Raw genomic sequence first — 22343 nt, 5'->3', positions numbered from 1 at the left:
GTACAGGATCATAGCCTAGGAACAACAGGCTACCTAATATAGCCTAGGCTAGCAGTAGGCTGTATCACCTAGGGTTATGTAAATACACTCTACAATGTTTGCACAAAAAGTCACCTAACAATACATTTCTCAGAATGTGGTCCTATTGTTAAGCAACACATGACTGTACTGTTGAATTCAGTTTGCTACTATTTTGTTGAGGATTTTTGCATCAATATTTATCAAGGTATTAGTCAACAGTTTTTTATTGCGTCTTTGTCTAGCTTTGGTATCAGGGTAATGTAGGCCCCACAGAATAAGTGTGGAAGTGTTACCTCCCTTTCAATTTTTTCGAAGAATATGAGGAGGATGGGTGTTAATTCCTCTTCAAATGTTTGGTAGAATTCTAAAGTGAAGCTCTCTGGCTTTTCATTGCCGGGAGTTTTTTTTTTTTTTTTTGTAATTAGTGATACTAATCATCGGCCTTTTCAGATTTTCTATTTCATCAGGATTCAGTCTTGGAAAGCTGCGTTTTTATAGGAACTCATTCGTTTCTTCTATGTGACGCTATCTGTTGGCATGTAATTGTTGATAACATTGTCTTATAATCCTTTTTATTTCTGTGGCATTGCTTGCAAGATCCCTTCTTTCCTTTCTAATTTGAGTTATTCCAGTCTTCTTTCTCCCTTCATCTAGTTAGCAGTTTGTCAATTTTGTTGATACTTTCAAAGAACCAAATCACAGCCAGGCTGTCGATTTTGATTTTGATCTCTCTTCCTTTTTAATGTAAGCATCTACAGCTACAAACTTCCCTCTTAACACTGCATCCTATAAATTTTGGTATGATGTATTTTTTTGTTTCAAGGTATTTGCCAATTTTCCTTGGGATTTCTTCTTTGACCCAATGGTTGCTGTAGAGTGAGTTTTTAAATTTTCACATATTTGTGGATTTTATAGTTATCCTTCCTTGGTTTGAGGTTTCACTTCATTGTGATCAGAAACTTTGTAATGATGTCAATCTTTGAAAATTTATTAAGACTTGTTTTGTGGCCAAACACGTGGTTTATCTGGAGGATGTTCCATGTACACTTGAGAAGAGAAGAATGTATCATCTGTTGTTGTTGGGTAGAGTGTTCTGTATATGTCTGACAGATCGAGTTAATTTATTATGTTGTTCAAGCCCTCCATTTCCTTACTTATATTCTGTCCCGTTATTCTGTTTCTGAAAGTGGGGTATTGAAATTTCCTAGTAGTATTATGTTACTATTTCTTCAATTCTGTCATTTGCTTCATATTATTTTAGAAGTCTGATGTTTTAGGGCACAAATATTTCTCATTTATATCTTCTTGGTGAATTTACCTTTTTATCATTTATATAGTGTCCTTTGTCTCTTGTAACAGTTTTTGACATAAAGTATATTTTGTCTTATATTAGTATTACTACCACTATTCTTTTCTGGAGACCATTGACAAGGATTGTCTTTTTCCATCCTTTCATTTTCAGCTGATACGTGTCTTTAGATCTAAAATGAGTCCCTTGTAGACAGCATACAGTTGGGTGCTGGCTGTTTAAATCCAATCAGCCACTCTAGTTAGTTTTCTGATTTCATCCATTTGCATTTAAAGTAATTACTGATAAAGGAAGGACATACTTTTTTTTTTTTTTTTTTTTGAGACAAAGTTTCACTCTTGTTGCCCATGCTGGAGCGCAATGGCACAATCTCACCTCCTGGGTTCAAGCAATTCTCCCGCCTCAGCCTCTGGAGTAGCTGGGATTACAGGCACCCACCACCACGCCCGGCTAATTTTTGTATTTTTAGTAGAGATGGGGTTTCACCATGTTGACCAGGCTGGTCTTGAACTTCTGACCTCAGATGATCCACCTGCCTCAGCCTCCCAAAGTACTGGGATTAGAGGCATAAGGCACCGCACCCGGCCAGGAAGGACATATTATTACCATTTTGTTAATTTTTTCTGTATTTGTAGCTTTTTTGTCCCTCCTTTCCTCTCTTACTGCCTTTGGGTTTCACTGATTTTTGTGTGTGTTACATGCTTAGATTCCCTTTTCATTTGCTTTTGTGTATATTCTATAAGTATTTTCTGTGCAATCAATTACATAAAACATCTTAAAGTTATAACTATTTTACAACAATAATGTCAACTGAATACAATAACTCTGCACCATTATGGCTCCACATTCCCACTTTATGTTACTGATGTCACAAATTCTATTTTTTTTTTGAGATGGAGTTTCACCCTGTTGCCCAGGCTGGAGTGCAATGGCATGATATCAGCTCACTGCAACCTTCGCCTCCCAAGTTCAAGAAATTCTCCTGCCTCGGCCTCAAAAGTAGCTGGGATTACAGGCATGTACGACCATGCCTGGCTAATTTTCATACTTTTAGTAGAGATGGGGTTTCACCATGTTGGCCAGGCTGGTCTCAAACTCCTGACCTCAGGTGATCCACCTACCTTAGCCTCCTAAAGTGCTGGGATTACAGGCGTGAGCCACTGCACCCGGCCACAAATTATATCTTTATATGTTGTATTAACCCCTAACATAGACTTAGTTTTTTTTTTTAATACTTTTGTCTGTTGCATTCTATGCAAGAATTAAAAATCAACTTATATACCAGGATTATGATAATATATGCTACTTACTATATTTGTCCATTTATTTGCCTTTAACACAGAATGTTATACTTTTACATGGCTTCATGTTGCTGTGTAGTGTGCTTTCATTTCAACCTGAAGGACTCTCTTTAGTAATTTTTATAGGGCAGGTGTAATGGTTACTGAACTCCCTCAACTATTGTTTATCTGAGAAAGTCTTAAGGACGGTTTAGCTGGATATAGTACTCTTGGTTAACAGTTTTTTTTTTTTTTTTTTTGCACTTCGAATGTATCACCCCACTGACTGTTGGCCTGCAAGGTTTCTACTGAGAAATCTGCTGAAATTCTTATAGAACTCCCTTGAACATGACCAGCTGCTTTTCTCTTGTCAATTTAAAAGATTCTCTTTGTATTTTACTTTTGACAATTTGATTATAATGTATCTTAGAGGGGGTGTCTTTGGAATTGTCCTCTCTGGAGTTCCTTGAGTTTCTTGAACTTGTATGCCCATTTCTTTCCTCAAAAAAAGGAAAGTTTGGGACATTTTCAGCCACTGTTTCTACAAATAAGCTCTCTCTCCCTTCTCCTTCTCTCTTCTTATGCTAAGACTTACATTACACGTATAGTGGTTCACTTGATGATCTCCCATAAGTCCCTTAGACTGTCGTTACTTTCCTTCATTTTTTTCTCTTTGCTCCTGACATAATTTTATTATTTCGTTAGAACTTTTTGTAGACATGGGGTCTCACTATGTTGACCAGGCTGGTCTTGAACACCTGGCTTCAAGTGACCCTCCTGCCTTGGCCTCCCAAAGCACTGAGATTATAGATGTAAGCCACTGTGCCCAGCCTCTGACTCAATTTTAGATTATCTGTCTTCAAGTGTGTTGATGTCTTCTGCGTAATCAAGTCTGCTGTTGACTTTTACAGTTCAGATATTGTATTTTTCAGCTCCAGAATTTATTTGGTTCTTTCTTATAATTTGTATCTTCTAGTTTATACTGTCACTTTGTTCTTGCATCATTTTCCTGACTTTGCTTAGTTTTTTGTGTTCTCTTTCAGTTTTTAAATTATCGGTTACAGTTTTTAAATCATATATCACAAAGTTCAGAGATCTGCATTTCTTTAGGGTAAGTTTCTGAAGCTTTGTTTTCTTCTTTGATTTGATCAATGTCTTTGTTCCTTTGTATGCCTTCTGATCCTTTTTTAATGGGTATTTGGGCATTTGAAAAAACAGAAAACAAATACCTTTCTAATTCTTTACAACTGGCTTCATACAGGGAAACACATTCATGAATCAGCCCAGTTAGAGGTTTTGGGACCATCCAAATTTTTCTGAGACATGTGTCTTCTCTGGGCTTCTATGTGTGTTTCTGACAGTCTTAATTTCCCTAGCAACTTATCGCTGTTTCCTCTCAGAAACCCATAATCGCTGTGTCCCTCAGACCTCTTCCAGCAGAAGTGCAGATCTCTGCAGCTCTTACGTGCTGCAGCAATCACTTCTGTTTCCTGCAGCTTCCAAACTATGCTACCATTCCCTTCAGCACTCTGAGTGAGATGAGATGCAGACCAGTCCTGTGGGCAGACTTTGGATAAGCCAAAATATTGAACATGCAGTCCATTATTTTGTTTCTGTCCCAAGGGAGAGGGTAGGGGATAGGAAATTTCCTCCTGGTTGCACTGCACTATACTGGCAGGGGAACCCACATGCAAAATGCCACAAACTTTTCCACTCCTTTTGAAGGAGACCCTTCTTTTTAATGTTTTAGCCTGAGTGCTGCAGCTTCTCAACTGGTCTCTACAATTCTCACTAACACGTCCTTGTCATTATATTGAAATTAACTTGGTGTTTCCATGGAGGAATAAGGGCCTGAAACTTCCTACTCCAACATGTTGATGACGTTAGTCTTATAGCCGAATTTTACAATCATTACTTGTAACACACAGTACCTTCCACCTCAGGTTGTACTGAATTTTTGTATCTCAATTTCTTTGATAATATTCCACCCTTATGTTACTGAATCACACAAGAAAATCAGTCTTATAAGGTATACCCAGTATATCAAATTTACTCCTCAATGGCTTTAAGTGTTTTTAAATATTAAATCCATCCTTAAGTAAGTTATAACTGTGATCAAATATACAAAAAAAAAAAAAACTGTCAGAAATTTCCAAAGGTAATTTCTGAAGAGATTACTTTGCTAAAATATTTTGAGTTATACTAGTATTCTTAGAATAAATATAATGCTTGCCCAAGTGGTTAATAAGAGTCCTATAACAAAAAAAAGATTTTAAGATAAGGTTACATTATTTAAAATTACAAATTTTACATCTTCCTAAAGAGATGTGAATACCTGCTTGTGATGGCCACAAGTATTTAATTAGTTAATCTGGTACTACTTACTCTTCTATTATTATATTTAAAAGCTTATTTATACACCTTAAAATTGTTCTACCTTTATTAATATATAGTAATTAAGTTGAAAGCAATATTTTAACTGAAAGGATCTAGGCTTAATAGAAACTGTAAATCCTGAACATGTCAACAGACAACTTTTTATTTACAGATGTTAAAATGAATCCTGAGAAATACATGTGCTAAATATTATTCTCTTGTGCTATTAGACTAATATAAAAACACAGTATTACATGATCCCGGTTTCATTATTTTTCTTCAGACAGGGTCTCACTCTGTTGCCCAGGCTGGAGCACAGTGGTACAATCACAGCTCACTGCAGCCTCGACCTCCCCAGGTTCAGGTCATCCTACCACCTCAGCCTCCCAGGGAACTGGGGTTATAGGCGCGTGCCACCATGCCTGGCTAATTTTTGTATTTTTTGTAGAGATGGGGTGTCGCCATGTTGCCGAAGCTGATCTCAAACCCCTAGGCTCAAGAGATCCTCCCACTTCAACCTCCCAAAGTGCAAGGATTACAGGTATGAGCCACCATGCCCAGCCCTCATCTAGTTCTAACAAAATTTCTCTGCAGAACTTTAATACAGCAGGCCTTCCTAATTGGCAGTTACTTCTAAAATAAGGCTAGATTTAGGGAAATAACTGATGTAGGTACTAAGAGACAAAATTCCAAACAAAGGTGTATTTGTGTACTATTGCTGCCATAACAAATACCACAAACTTAACATTTAAACAACACAAATTCATTATTTTACACTTCTGTAGGTACAGAAGTCTAAAATGGGTCTCAGCCAGCCAAAATCAACGTATATACAGAGCTGTGTTCCTTTCTGGAGGCTAAGGGAGGATCCATTTCCTTGCTTATTCAAGTTGCATGTAGAATCCAGTTTGCTGCAGTTAGAGCACTGAGATTTGTATGTCCTTTGTGACTGTCAGCTGAGGGCAATTCCCAGCTTCCAGAAGATATCTGATGGCTGGGCACAGTGGCTCATGCCTGTAATCCCAGCACTTTGGGAGGCCGAGGCAGGCGGATCACGAGGTCGAGAGATCGAGACTATCCTGGCCAACACGGTGCAACCCCGTCTCTACTAAAAATACAAAAATTAGCTGGGCGTGGTGGCGCACACCTGTAGTCCCAGCTACTTGGGAGACTGAGGCAGGAGAATCACTTGAACCCGGGAGGCGGAGGCTGCAGTGAGCCAAGATGGCACCACTGCACTCCAGCCTGGCAACAGAGCAAAACTCCGTCTCAAAAAAAAAAAGAAAAGAAAAAAGATTATCTGAATTCCATGTCTCATGGCCCTCTTTCTCCATCTTCAAAAGCCAGCAAGAGGGGGTTGAGTCTCTGACCTACTCTTCTGAATCCTTCCGGTTTAAAAAGTTTATGTGATTATCAGGACCACCCACATAATCCTGGATAATCTCCCTATTTTAAGGTCAGCTGATAAGCAACTTTAATTCCCTTTTGCCATGTGCTATGGTTTGAACGTTTGTTTCCTCCAAAAGTCATGTTGAAACTTAATTCCCAATATGACAGTATTGCTAAGTGGGGCCTTTAAGAAGTGACTGGGTCTGGGCACAGTGGCCCACATCTGTAATGACAACACTTTGGGAGGCCAAGGCAGGAGGAATGCTTGAAGCTAAGAGTTCAAGATCATCCTAAGCAATGAAGCCAGGTCTGATCTCTACAAAAATTTTTTTAAAAATTAGCTGGCAAGGTGGTGTAGCCCCGACTCAATGGGATGAGGCAGGAAGACTACTTGAGGCTAGGAGTTTGGAGGCTGCAGTAAGCAATGACTGGGCCACTGCACTCCAGCCTAGGTGACAAAAGGAGACCCCATCTCTAAAACAAAAGCTTTTTAAAAAACAGGTGACTGGGTTATGAGGGATGCCCTCATGAAAGGATTAATTCATCCAAGGGTTAATGGATTAATGGATTATCATGGGAATTGGACTGGTGGCTTTATAAAAGGGAGAGAGACCTTAGCTAGCACACTCAGCCCCCTAGCCATGTGATACCCTGCATCACCTCTGGACTCTGCAGGAGACCAGGAAGAAGGGCCTCATCAGAGGCAGCCCCTCAAATTTGTTTTTTGTTTTTTTCTTTGGAAACAGAGTCTTGCTCTGTTGCCCAGGCTGGAGTGCAGTGGTGCAATCTTGGCTCACTGCAACCTCCACCTCCCAGATTCAAGCGTTTCTCCTGCCTCAGCCTCCCAAATAGCTGAGATTACAGGCACGTGCCAAAATGCCCACCTATTTTTTGTATTTTTAGTAGAGACGGGGTTGCACCATGTTGCCCAGGCTGGTCTTAAACTCCTGACCTCAGGTGATCTGCCCACCTCGAACTCCCAAAGTGATGGGATTACAGACGTGAGCCACTGTGCCTGGCTCTGGCTTTTCCTTTTTTAATCTTCATATATTCTGAATCACATATTTCAAATTAAAAAACAAACCTTTACACACTTCTCCTGAATATCATTTCTCTGGGAAGCAAATTTGAGTTGTGGTTTTTTACCATCCATTCCAGATTCTTCATGTTTCACTTTGCTAAGATGATGATCCGAAATCCAATCCATGAAGACAGTTAAAAGTTCATAAACTTGCCCATTAAGTGGTACCTATATGTCAAAAATTAAATCATTTATTTCAGTTCACAACTTCATAAAACTTCAAAGACAAGCCTTAAATTTGGTAAGTAATAAGAATAATTTGACTAAAGTAATTCACTAAAATGTGTTAAGGACAGAGCTTCTCCAAACAAACAAAAGAATTTCAAATCAAACCTCCCCAACTTGCCTGGTGCAGTGGCTCAAGCCTGTAATCCCACCACTTTGGGAGGCTGAGGTGGGTGGATCACCTGACGTTCCCTAGGAGTTCGAGACCAGCCTGGCCAACATGGCAAAACCTGTCTTTACTAAAAATACAAAAATTAGCTGGGCATGGTGGCGCATGCCTGTAATCCCAGCTACTTGGAAGGCTGAGGCAGGAGAATCACTTGAACCCAGGAGGTGGAGGCTGCAGTGAGCCAAGATCGCACCACTGCACACCAATCTGGGCAAAAGGGGAAGACTCCATCTCAAAAAACAAAAAAAAAACCAAAAACCTCTCCAACTAATATTAAAAACATGTTAAATAACAACTGAGAGAAGGCAAGAAAAGTCATAATCAGGAAGTTGAAATAACTGTACCTTATTACTAAAACTTTTCATAAAAATTCTTTATCCAAGTTTGATAAGAAGGAAAAAAAGTAAAATTAGCCTTAACTCAAGAGCATGAAATCACCACAATTAAAAGACTCTAAAAAAATTAAAGGTTTCCAGAGCTAAAGAACTTCCACTATGAAACTTATCTTTTTCTTCTCACAAAAATTGTTACTTTGTCTTTTCAGTATATCATTCAATACACATATGAACATTTTTTTCCTAGAAATCTTGTCCTGACAGCCTACCAGAATGAAAAGTAAAATAACAAAGTAATTTATAAATTTAATTAGACTATTATTACAAAACACATTTCTAATTTAATTCAATATATTTTTTTAATAAGATACTACTACACATATCCACCTTAAGCAGGGAACTATGTTAAATTTATTTTTTTCAAAATCTGGAGGCCAGGTGTGGTGGCTCATGCCTATAATCCCAGTACTTTGGGAGTCAGAGGCAGGTGGATCACCAGAGGTCAGGAGATTGAAACCAGCCTAGCCAACATGGTGAAACGCTGTCTCTACTAAAAATACAAAAATTAGCCAGGCGTGGTGGTGGGCGCCTGTAATCCCATCTCTTCGGGAGGCTTGAACCCAGAAGGCAAAGGTTGCAGTGAGCCAAGGTTGCGCCACTGCACTCCAGCCTGGGTGACACAGTGAGACCCCATCTCAAAAAAAATAAAATTAAAAATATTAATAAATTAAAAAATAAAAAAACAAAGAAATTCAAAGACAGAGAAATATAAAAGCAAATTAATAAAAGGCAACATTAAGCCGATGGCAATCCACAAAATCAGAATGACTAAAGACAAAATGATAAATAGTAGCATTACCACATTATTCTGAAGAGCAATTTTTCACTTTCTCAATTTTTTTCAAATAGAAACTAACTCCCTTTAGATGAAAACTTCAATTATCTTCAGTCCCTGAATATAAAATCTGTACCTTTTCAATTTACTCCAATTTTCTCAATTTATAAAGAACAAGAAAATTTATCAAAATATCAAAATGATCAAAACCCATAATAAGATACTACTACACACCCATTGGAAGGGTCAAAATGAACAAAATTGAAAACACCAAATGTTGACAAGGTTGTGGAGCAACCAAAACTTTGATACACTGTTAATGGGAGTATAAAACAGTACAACCAATTTGGAAAACTGTCAGTTTCTTAAAAACATACATCTACCTTTATCTACCTTATGACCCAGAAATTGTAGTCCTGGTATATATCCAAAAGAAATGAAAACATACATCCATAAAAACCCTGTACATCAATATTCGTAGCAGCTTTATTTATTGCAGACAAAAACCAGAAAAAGCCCAGGTGTCTATCAATAGAAGAATGAAGGAACAAACTCTGATACAGTCATACGACGAAATACTATTGAGCAATAGTAAGGAACAAACTACTGATACACTCATAATTATGCTGAGAAAAGCCTTACACAAACAAGTACACACAATACAATTCCACTGACCAAATGTCTCAAACAGGCAAAACAAATTTCTGCAAAACTTCTGGCAGAAAAGAATGACCAAGAAAGGGTATTAGAGAACTTTCTAGGATAGTGGAAAGTTCTATATTCTAGGATAGTGGAAGTATTCTGTATTTGGTTGTAGACAACATGAAATATTTATCAAAATTAATCAAACTTTACACTAAAGGATTTCTGCATTATGTTATCATATGTAATTTATATCTGAAATTTTAAAAATTCTTAGGGAAAAAAAGATACATGGAAATCCATTCAGGGATGGGTTGTAGTCTTGACTGAAATATAATAGCAAATGCTTGTGAAGTGTCAAAACATACTAAGCAATAAAGCCATTAATGATGTGTCAATGATACTGCACCTGAAACACTGCTGAAATATAATAGTTTTGTTTTTGTAAATGAAAGTATATTTTAAATATTCTTGAGATATTTCCCTATTAAAAAATTATTATGGTGAATCCCTTCCATAGCAAACATTCCAAAAAGAATGTTTGCTAAATCAAAGAGAAAAGATTAAAGCACAAGAGAAATCTTCCTGGCTTTCCATTGGAGAAATTTTTTTTTTTTTTTTTTTTTTTTTTGAGACAGAGTCTCACTCTGTCGCCCAGGCTGGAGTGCAGTGGCGCAATATCGGCTCACTGCAACCTCCACCTCCCAGGTTCCAGCAATTCTCCTGCCTCAGCCTCTCGAGTAGCTGGGACTACAGGCATGTGCCACCATGCCTGGCTAATTTTCTGTATTTTTAGTAGAAACGGGGTTTCACCATGTTGGCCAGGATGATCTCGATCTCCTGACATCGTGATCCGCCCATCTTGGCCTCCCAAAGTGCTGGGATTACAGGTGTGAGCCACCGCGCCCAGCCGAGAAATTTTCAATCATATCAAATCATAATTCAAACTTACCTTGTAAGTTTTTGAAACTGGTGCTTTTTCTTGTTTTAAACTTTTCATTTCATGAACAGCATGGGAACTTCCTTTCAATCTCTGTATTGTCATAAACTCGTACTTCCTCTGCAACAGTATATATGCATGAATTAAAGGACAATTGTATCAAAATGAGTAAACTCAAAGGCAATCATCTAAAAACATACTTGTGTCTGTAGAGAAGAACAGGCAACTTACCTGTAAATTATCTAAACGAGCTTGAACTCTTTTAGCCTGAATGTCTATCTTCCTGTTTTCTTCACTTGCTTCATTTAACTAAAGGGTAGAAAAAGTTAGATATTTCAATATAAACCTTCAACTGGTTTCATACTAAGGGTTTCCCAATCTACTATCTAATCTGCTCGATATTACTAACCAATGTAACAAAACAGAGACAGCATTCATGATTAACTTAGATCACAACTGAAGTTGTCGTTTTTCCCTAAAATATTAACGGTTTGTAAGATCATTTACTTCACTTTATGAAAAATGTACAAGACTCCAGATGTCTTAAAAGCATATACATATATTTTAGTGAAAATGTTTTTATTAATAAGTACATTGTTATTTGAACTATAACATATATAAAGAAAAGTATAAAATCCTAAGTATGCAGTACAATGAGCTATAACTGGGATTGCATTACTTGGATTATGTGTATATGTGTCTGTGTATATACTGATATGTATATATATATGGAAGAACTGACTTCCTATATATGGATAGGAAGAATATTGAGTCTTCCTATCCATGAACATATCTTCAATTTATTTAGGTTTTATTTTCTTTTAATAATGTTTTTTAGTTTTCAAGTAGAGATGTCTTGCACATCTCTCTTTAGATTTATTCCTGGGTATCCAATTTTTTTTTTATTATATTGCTTATGGTATCTTACAATAAAATTTGTGATATATATACACCATGAATAGAATACTATGTGGCCATAGTAAAGAATGAAATCGGGGGGAGGAGCCAAGATGGCCGAATAGGAACAGCTCCGGTCTACAGCTCCCAGCGCGAGCTACGCAGAAGACGGGTGATTTCTGCATTTCCATCTGAGGTACCGTGTTCATCTCACTAGGGAGTGCCAGACAGTGGGCGCAGGTCAGTGGGTGAGTGCACCGTGCGCCAGCCTAAGCAGGGGCGAGGCATTGCCTCACTCGGGAAGCGCAAGGGGTCAGGAAGTTCCCTTTCCAGGGGTGACAGACGGCACCTGGAAAATCGGGCCACTCCCACCCGAATACTGTGCTTTTCCAACGGGCTTAGGAAACGGTGCACCAGGAGATTATAGCCCGCACCTGGCTCAGAGGGTCCTACGCCCACGGAGTCTCGCTGATTGCTAGCACAGCAGTCAGAGACCAAACAGCAAGTCGGCAGCGAGGCTGGGGGAGGGGCGCCCGCCATTGGCCCAGGCTCGCTTAGGTAAACAAAGCAGCCTGGAAGCTTGAACTGGGTGGAGCCCACCACAGCTCAAGGAGGCCTGCCTGCCTCTGTAGGCTCCACCTCTGGGGGCAGGGCACAGACAAACAAAAAGACAGCAGTAACCTCTGCAGACTTAAATGTCCCTGTCTGACAGCTTTGAGGAGAGCAGTGGTTCTCCCAGCACGCAGCTGGAGATCTGAGAACGGGCTGACTGCCTCCTCAAGTGGGTCCCTGACCCCTGACCCCCGAGCAGCCTAACTGGGAGGCACCCCCCAGCAGGGGCAGACTGACACCTCACACGGCCGGCCAGGTACTCCAACAGACCTGCAGCTGAGGGTCCTGTCTGTTAGAAGGAAAACTAACAGAAAGGACATCCACACCAAAAACCCATCTGTACATCACCATCATCAAAGACCAAAAGTAGATAAAACCACAAAGATGGGGAAAAAACAGAGCAGAAAAACTGGAAACTCTAAAATGCAGAGCACCTCTCCTCCTCCAAAGGAACGCAGTTCCTCGCCAGCAACGGAACAAAGCTGGACGGAGAATGACTTTGACGAGCTGAGAGAAGAAGGCTTCAGACGATCAAATTACTCCGAGCTACGGGAGGATATTCAAACCAAAGGCAAAGAAGTTGAAAACTTTGAAAAAAATTTAGAAGAATGTATAACTAGAATAACCAATACAGAGAAGTGCTTAAAGGAGCTGATGGAGCTGAAAACCAAGGCTCGAGAACTACGTGAAGAATGCAGAAGCCTCAGGAGCCGATGCGATCAAATGGAAGAAAGGGTATCAGCCCTGGAAGATGAAATGAATGAAATGAAGCGAGAAGGGAAGTTTAAAGAAAAAAGAATAAAAAGAAATGAGCAAAGCCTCCAAGAAATGTGGGACTATGTGAAAAGACCAAATCTACGTCTGATTGGTGTACCTGAAAGTGACGGGGAGAATGGAAACAAGTTGGAAAACACTCTGCAGGATATTATCCAGGAGAACTTCCCCAATCTAGCAAGGCAGGCCAACATTCAGATTCAGGAAATACAGAGAACGCCACAGAGATACTCCTCGAGAAGAGCAACTCCAAGACACATAATTGTCAGATTCACCAAAGTTGAAATGAAGGAAAAAATGTTAAGGGCAGCCAGAGAGAAAGGTCGGGTTACCATCAAAGGGAAGCCCATCAGACTAACAGCGGATCTCTCGGCAGAAACCCTACAAGCCAGAAGAGAGTGGGGGCCAATATTCAACATTCTTAAAGAAAAGAATTTTCAACCCAGAATTTCATATCCTGCCAAACTAAGCTTCATAAGTGAAGGAGAAATAAAATACTTTACAGACAAGCAAATGCTAAGAGATTTTGTCACCACCAGGCCTGCCCTAAAAGAGCTCCTGAAGGAAGCGCTAAACATGGAAAGGCACAACCGGTACCAGCCACTGCAAAATCATACCGAATTGTAAAGACCATCGAGACTAGGAAGGGACTGCATCAACTAACGAGCAAAATAACCAGCTAACGTCATAATGACAGGATCAGATTCACACATAACAATATTAACTTTAAATGTAAATGGACTAAATGCTCCAATTAAAAGACACAGACTGGCAAATTGGATAAAGACTCAAGACCCATCAGTGTGCTGTATTCAGGAAACCCATCTCACGTGCAGAGACACACATAGGCTCAAAATAAAAGGATGGGGGAAGATCTACCAAGCAAATGGAAAACAAAAAAAGGCAGGGGTTGCAATCCTAGTCTCTGATAAAACAGACTTTAAACCAACAAAGATCAAAAGAGACAAAGAAGGCCATTACATAATGGTAAAGGGATTAATTCAACAAGAAGAGCTAACTATCCTAAATATATATGCACCCAATACAGGAGCACCCAGATTCATAAAGCAAGTCCTGAGTGACCTACAAAGAGACTTAGACTCCCAAACATTAATAATGGGAGACTTTAACACCCCACTGTCAACATTAGACAGATCAACGAGACAGAAAATCAACAAGGATACCCAGGAATTGAACTCAGCTCTGCACCAAGCAGACCTAATAGACATCTACAGAACTCTCCACCCCAAATCAACAGAATATACATTTTTTTCAGCACCACACCACACCTATTCCAAAATTGACCATATACTTGGAAGTAAAGCTCTCCTCAATAAATGTAAAAGAACAGAAATTATAACAAACTATCTCTCAGATCACAGTGCAATCAAGCTAGAACTCAGGATTAAGAATCTCACTCAAAACCGCTCAACTACGTGGAAACTGAACAACCTGCTCCTGAATGACTACTGGGTACATAACGAAATGAAGGCAGAAATAAAGATGTTCTTTGAAACCAACGAGAACGAAGACACAACATACCAGAATCTCTGGGATGCATTCAAAGCAGTGTGTAGAGGGAAATTTATAGCACTAAATGCCCACAAGAGAAAGCAGGAAAGATCCAAAATTGACACCCTAACATCACAATTAAAAGAACTAGAAAAGCAAGAGCAAACACATTCAAAAGCTAGCAGAAGGCAAGAAATAACTAAAATCAGAGCAGAACTGAAGGAAATAGAGACACAAAAAACCCTTCAAAAAATAAATGAATCCAGGAGCTGGTTTTTTGAGAGGATCAACAAAATTGATAGACCTCTAGCAAGATTAATAAAGAAAAAAAGAGAGAAGAATCAAATAGATGCAATAAAAAATGATAAAGGGGATATCACCACTGATCCCACAGAAATACAAACTACCATCAGAGAATATTACAAACACCTCTACGCAAATAAACTAGAAAATCTAGAAGAAATGGATAAATTCCTCAACACATACACCCTCCCAAGACTAAACCAGGAAGAAGTTGAATCTCTGAATAGACCAATAACAGGATCTGAAATTGTGGCAATAATCAATAGCTTACCAACCAAAAAAAGTCCAGGACCAGATGGGTTCACAGCCGAATTCTACCAGAGGTACAAGGAGGAGCTGGTACCATTCCTTCTGAAACTATTCCAATCAATAGAAAAAGAGGGAATCCTCCCTAACTCATTTTATGAGGCCAGCATCATCCTGATACCAAAGCCTGGCAGAGACACAACAAAAAAAGAGAATTTTAGACCAATATCCTTGATGAACATTGATGCAAAAATCCTCAATAAAATACTGGCAAACAGAATCCAGCAGCACATCAAAAAGCTTATCCACCATGATCAAGTGGGCTTCATCCCTGGGAGGCAAGGCTGGTTCAATATACGCAAATCAATAAATGTAATCCAGCATATAAACAGAACCAAAGTCAAAAACCACATGATTATCTCAATAGATGCAGAAAAGGCCTTTGACAAAATTCAACAACCCTTCATGCTAAAAACTCTCAATAAATTAGGTATTGATGGGACGTATCTCAAAATAATAAGAGCTATTTATGACAAACCCACAGCCAATATCATACTGAATGGGCAAAAACTGGAAGCATTCCCTTTGAAAACTGGCACAAGACAGGGATGCCCTCTCTCACCACTTCTATTCAACATAGTGTTGGAAGTTCTGGCCAGGGCAATTAGGCAAGAGAAGGAAATCAAGGGTATTCAATTAGGAAAAGAGGAAGTCAAATTGTCCCTGTTTGCAGATGACATGATAGTATATCTAGAAAACCCCATTGTCTCAGCCCAAAATCTCCTTGAGCTGATAAGCAACTTCAGCAAAGTCTCAGGATACAAAATCAATGTACAAAAATCACAAGCATTCTTATACATCAATAACAGACAAACAGAGAGCCAAATCATGAGTGAACTCCCATTCACAATTGCTTCAAAGAGAATAAAATACCTAGGAATCCAACTTACAAGGGATGTGAAGGACCTCTTCAAGGAGAACTACAAACCACTGCTCAAGGAAATAAAAGAGGATACAAACAAATGGAAGAACATTCCATGCTCATGGGTAGGAAGAATCAATATCATGAAAATGGCCATCCTTCCCAAGGTAATTTACAGATTCAATGCCATCCCCATCAAGTTACCAATGACTTTCTTCACAGAATTGGAAAAAACTACTTTAAAGTTCATATGGAACCAAAAAAGAGCCCGCATCGCCAAGTCAATCCTAAGCCAAAAGAACAAAGCTGGAGGCATCACGCTACCTGACTTCAAACTATACTACAAGGCTACAGTAACCAAAACAGCATGGTACTGGTACCAAAACAGAGATATAGATCAATGGAACAGAACAGAGCCCTCAGAAATAACGCCACGTATCTACAACTATCTGATCTTTGACAAACCTGACAAAAACAAGAAATGGGGAAAGGATTCCCTATTTAATAAATGGTGCTGGGAAAACTGGCTAGCCATATGTAGAAAGCTGAAACTGGATCCCTTCCTTACACCTTATACAAAAATTAATTCAAGATGGATTAAAGACTTAAATGTTAGACCTAAAACCATAAAAACCCTAGAAGAAAACCTAGGCAATACCATTCAGGACATAGGCATGGGCAAGGACTTCATGTCTAAAACTCCAAAAGCAATGGCAACAAAAGCCAAAATTGACAAATGGGATCTAATTAAACTAAAGAGCTTCTGCACAGCAAAGGAAACTACCATCAGAGTGAACAGGCAACCTACAAAATGGGAGAAAATTTTCGCAACCTACTCATCTGACAAAGGGCTAATATCCAGAATCTACAATGAACTCCAACAAATTTACAAGAAAAAAACAAACAACCCCATCAAAAAGTGGGCAAAGGACATGAACCGACACTTCTCAAAAGAAGACATTTATGCAGCCAAAAAACACATGAAAAAATGCTCACCATCACTGGCCATCAGAGAAATGCAAATCAAAACCACAATGAGATACCATCTCACACCAGTTAGAATGGCAATCATTAAAAAGTCAGGAAACAACAGGTGCTGGAGAGGATGTGGAGAAATAGGAACACTTTTACACTGTTGGTGGGACTGTAAACTAGTTCAACCCTTGTGGAAGTCAGTGTGGCGATTCCTCAGGGATCTAGAACTAGAAATTCCATTTGACCCAGCCATCCCATTACTGGGTATATACCCAAAGGACTATAAATCATGCTGCTATAAAGACACATGCACACGTATGTTTATTGCGGCATTATTCACAATAGCAAAGACTTGGAACCAACCCAAATGTCCAACAATGATATACTGGATTAAGAAAATGTGGCACATATACACCATGGAATACTATGCAGCCATAAAAAATGATGAGTTCACGTCCTTTGTAGGGACATGGATGAAATTGGAAATCATCATTCTCAGTAAACTATCGCAAGAACAAAAAACCAAACACCGCATATTCTCACTCATAGGTGAGAATTGAACAATGAGAACACATGGACACAGGAAGGGGAACATCACACTTCGGGGACTGTTGTGGGGTGGGGGGAGGGGGGAGGGATAGCATTGGGAGATATACCTAATGCTAGATGACGAGTTGGTGGGTGCAGCGCACCAGCATGGCACATGTATACATATGTAACTTACCTGCACGTTGCGCACATGTACCATAGAGCCTAAAGTATAATAATAATAATAATAATAATAATAATAAAAAAGAAAAAAATAAAAATAAAAATAAAAATAAAAATAAAAAAAGAAATTAAGAGGAATCTCATACAGAATGAAGAAAAAAAAGAAAAAAAAAAAGAATGAAATCATGTCTTTTGCAGCAACATGGATGGAGCTGGAGGTCATTAATCCTAAATGAAATAACTTAGAAACAGAAAATTGAATACTGTATGTTCTCATTTATAAGTCAAAGATAAACAATGGGTACACACATATGGAAATAACAGATACTAGGGACTCCAAAAGGGAAGGGGGGAGAGGGGTAGGGGTTGAAAATTAACCTACTGGGTACAATGTTCACTATTTGAGTGAAGAGTACATTTTAGAAGCCCAGACCTCACTGTTACACAATATATCCATGTAACAAAGCTGCACATGCACCCTCTGAATTTAAAATAATTTTCTTAAAAAATGAAAAGTGGCTTTTTGAAAAAATAAAAAAACCTAAGAAAAAAGAAGAGGCTGAGTGCAGTAGCTCACACCTGTAATCCCAGCACTTTGGGAGGGTGAGGCAGGAGGATCACTTGAGCCCAGTTCAAGACCAGCCTCAGCAACACAATAAGACCTCATCTCTACAACAAAATTAAAAAATTAAGTACAGGTAGTGGTGCATGCCTGCAGTCCCAGCTACTAAGGAGGCTGAAGCAGAAGGGTGGTTTAAGCCCTGGAGGTTAAGGCTACAGTAAGCCGTGGTCATGCCACTGCACTTCAGCCTGGGAGACAGAGGGAGACAATCAAAAAAAAAAAAAAAGGGAAAGAAAGAAAAGGGAGAGAAGAAATAGTAGCAAGGAGCAAGGGAAGGAAGGGAAGGAAATAGAAAAGGAAGGCAGGGGTAGGGGGTAGGGAAGGCAGAGGGAGGGGAGGGAGGGGAGGAAGGGAAGAAGGAAAGAAGAAAGAAAAAAAAGAAAAGAAAAAAGGAGAAAAGACCCAAATAGATAAAATCGGAAAAATCGGAAACAAAAAGAGAGACATTACAAGTGGTACCACAGAAATACAAGGATCACTAGAGACTACAGAGATTATTATGAAACAACTATATGCCAACAAACTGGAAAACCTAGAGGAAATGGATAAACTCCTAGGCACATGTAACGTAAGACTGAACCAAGAAGAAACAGAAAACTAGAACAGATCAATCATAAGTAACAAGATTGAATTGTAGTAAAAAGTTTCCCAACAAAGAAAAGCCCGAACTAAATGGCTTCACTGCTGAACTGTACTTTTAAATTCACTAAATGGCTTCACTGCTGAATTAAAACTTTAAAAGAACAAACACCAATTCTTCTCAAACTATCCCAAAAAACTGAAGGGTAGAGAATTCTTCCAAACTCATTGTACAAAGCCAGCACTACCATGATACCAAAACCAAACCAAGACACAACAAGAAAACTCCAGGCCAATATTCCTGATGAACATAGATGCAAAAATCCTCAACAAAATATTAGCAAACCAAATTCAACAACATACCAAAAAGATAATATACCATAACCAAGTGAGATTTATCCTAGGGACACAGGAAGGCTCAAATATGCAAATAAAAAAATGTGATAATCACGTTTTAACAGAAAGAAAAGTATAACAGAATGAAATATAAAAACCTTACGATCATTTCAATAGACACAGAAAAAGTATTTGATAAAATTCAACAACATCTCTTCACAGTAAAAACTCTCAAAAAATTAGGTACAGAAGGAATGTACTTCAACACATTAAAAGCTATATATAACAAACACACAATTAACATCATACTGAACAGGGAAAAGCTGAAAATTTTTCCTCTAAGAACTAGAACAAGACAAGGATGCTCATTCTCACCACTCTTGTTGAATATGGTACTAGAAGTACTAGCCAGAGTAATTAAGTAAGAGAAAGAAATAAAAGACATCCAAATTGGAAATAACAGGCTGGGTGTGGTGACTCATGCCTGTAATCCCAGCAATATGGGAGGCCGAGGCAGGCGGATCCCCTGAGGCCAGGAGTTCAAGACCAGCCTGGCCAACACAGCAAAACCCCGTCTCTACTAAAAGTACAAAAATTGGCCAGATGTGGTGGCGCATGACTGTAATCCCAGCTACTCGGGAGGCTGAGGCAGGAGAATTGTGTGAACCCAGGAGGTGGAGGTTGCAGTGAGCAGATATCGTGCCGATGCACTCCAGCCTGGGCGACAGAGTGAGACTCCATCACAAACAAACAAACAAACAAAAAAAAATTGGAAATGAGTCAAATTGTCCTTCTTTGGATGACATGATCTTCGATGCAAAGAAACCAAAAGACTCCACCAAAAATTTCCCAGAACTGATAAATTTGGTAAAGTTGAAGGACACAAAATCAACATACGAAAATCAGTAGCATTTCCAAACACTAACAACAAACTAACTGAAAAAGAAAGAAAGAAATCTATCCTGTTTACAATGACTACAAAAATAAAATAAAATACCTGGGAATAAATTTAACCAAGGAAGTGAAAGATTTCCATGATGAAAACTATAAAACACTGATGAATGAAACTGAAGATCACACACACACACACAAAAAGAAGACATTTCATGTTCACGGACTGGAACAATTAATACTGTCAAAATAACCAAAGTCATCTACAGATTCAACATAATGTTTATTAAAATACCAACAACATTCTTCACAGAAATAGAAAAAAATTCTAAAATGTGTATGAAATCATGAAAGACCCCAAAAAAGCAAAAGCGATCCTGTGCGAAAACAACAAAGCTGGAGGCATCACACTATCCAAACTCAAAATATAGTGCAAAACTATAGTAACCAGAACAGCATAGTACTGGCATAAAAACAGACATGTAGACTAATGGAACAGCATAGAGAACTCAGAAATAAATCCACACATTTACAGCCAACTGATTTTCTACAAAGGTGCCAACAACATTAATAAGGGAGATGACAGTCTCCTCAACAAATCATGCAGGAAATGGATATCCATATGCCTAAGAATAAAACTAGACCCCCATCTCCCATCACAGACAAAAATCAACCCAAAATGGATTAAAGAGTTTGAAATATAAGACCCAAAACTATGAAACTACTAGAGGAAAAAATGGGAAATAGTTCAGGACAATCGACTGGGCAAAGATATTACGGCTAAGACCTCAAAAGCACAAACAACAAAAACAAAAACAGACAAATGAGATTGGAAACAATAAAAAGAATAATGAGACAACCTGCAGAATAGGAGAAAATATATGCAAACTATTCATCCAACTAGGGTGAAAATCCAGACAACACAAGGAACTCAACAGCAAAAAAAAATAATCCAAATAAAAAATGGGTAAATAATCTGACTAGACATTTCTCAAACAAAGGCATACAAAGAGCCAACAGGTATATGAAAAAATGCTCAATATCACTAATCATCAGGTTAATGCAAATCGAAACCATGATCAGGTATCAGTCTCATCCCAGTTAGAAAGGCTATGAAAAAGACAAAAAGTAATAAACGTTGGTGAGGATGTGGAGAAGGGAAACTCTTTTACATTGTTGGTGGGGACATAAATTAACACAGCCGTTATGAAAAACAGTATTCAGGTTCCCAAAAAAACAAAAAACACAACTACCATATGATCCTGCAATACCACTTCTGGGTATATATTCACAGGAAAGAAAATCAGTATATTGAAGAGATATCTGCACTCCCATGTTTACTGCAGCAGTATTTGCAATAGCCAAAGTATGGAAAGTAGCCAACTTATGTGTCCATCAATAGATAAATTTATAAAGAAAATGTGGTTATACATTTTCTTTATAACCACATTTTCTTTATACATACACAATGAAATACTGTTCAGCTATGAAAAAGAACAAAATCTCGTCATTTGCAGCAACATGGATGAGCCTGAAAGACCTTATGTTAAGTGAAATAAGCCAAGTACAGAATGATAAATACCACATGTTCTTACTCATGTGGAAGCTAAAAAACAAGTTGATCTCACAGAAGTACAGAATATAATATTGGTTACTGGAGGTTGGGATGGCTGTGGAAAGGAAGGAATGTGGAGAAGTTGGTTAACAAACACAAAATTAGAACTGAATAGGAGGGGCTGGGTACAGTGGCTCAGGCCTGTAATCCAAGCACTTCGGGAGGCCGAGGCAGGTGGATCACTTGGTTTGAGACCACCCTGGCCAACATGGTGAAACCCCATCTCTACTAAAAATACAAAAATTAGCCAGGTGTGGTGGTGGGTGCCTGTAATCCCAGATACTCGGGAGGCTGAGGCAGGAGAATTGCTTGAGTCCAGAAGGCAGAGGTTGCAGTGAGCCAAGATCATGTCACTGCACTCCTGCCTAGGCGACAGAATGAGATTCATCTCAAAAAAACAAAACAAAACAAAAAGAAGAACCAGATAGGAGGAATAAGTTCTAGCTTTATAGCACTACAGGGTAACTACAATCAACAATTTATGGTATATTTTCACAAAGATAGAGAGAGGATTTTGAATATTTCCAATACAAAGAGATGATAAATGTTTGAGCTGATGGATTAGCTAATTACTCTGATCATTACACATTACTGTATCAAATATCACTGTACCCCATAATTATGCATAATTATGTCAATTAAAAATAATTTTAAAACCCCATTCAATGGAGTTCTTAAATTCAATTGATGTATTTTTTAGTTTTCAAATTTCAATTTAATTCCTTTCCATAGACTTATTATATAGG

General features: G+C 38.6%; 1 protein-coding gene across 15 annotated transcripts in view; it reads right to left on the bottom strand.

Moving 5' to 3' along the window:
- Positions 1–22343, bottom strand: part of CCDC138 (coiled-coil domain containing 138) — a 110052-nt gene that overhangs the window by 69154 nt on the left and 18555 nt on the right. For all 15 annotated transcript variants that reach the window (XM_054547899.2, XM_054547900.2, XM_063713553.1 and 12 more), the window contains 3 exons: positions 10834–10911; positions 10615–10722; positions 7460–7624 (listed from right to left, as the gene is read on the bottom strand). In XM_054547899.2, the coding sequence (XP_054403874.1) occupies positions 7460–7624; positions 10615–10722; positions 10834–10911 (351 nt within the window). The remainder of the gene's footprint in view (positions 1–7459; positions 7625–10614; positions 10723–10833; positions 10912–22343) is intronic.

This window comes from Pongo abelii, chromosome 12 (assembly GCF_028885655.2).
Source record: "Pongo abelii isolate AG06213 chromosome 12, NHGRI_mPonAbe1-v2.0_pri, whole genome shotgun sequence".
NCBI lineage: Eukaryota > Metazoa > Chordata > Mammalia > Primates > Hominidae > Pongo > Pongo abelii.
Note: the sequence above shows the minus strand (reverse complement) of the source record. Positions and strands in the feature narration are given on the sequence as shown.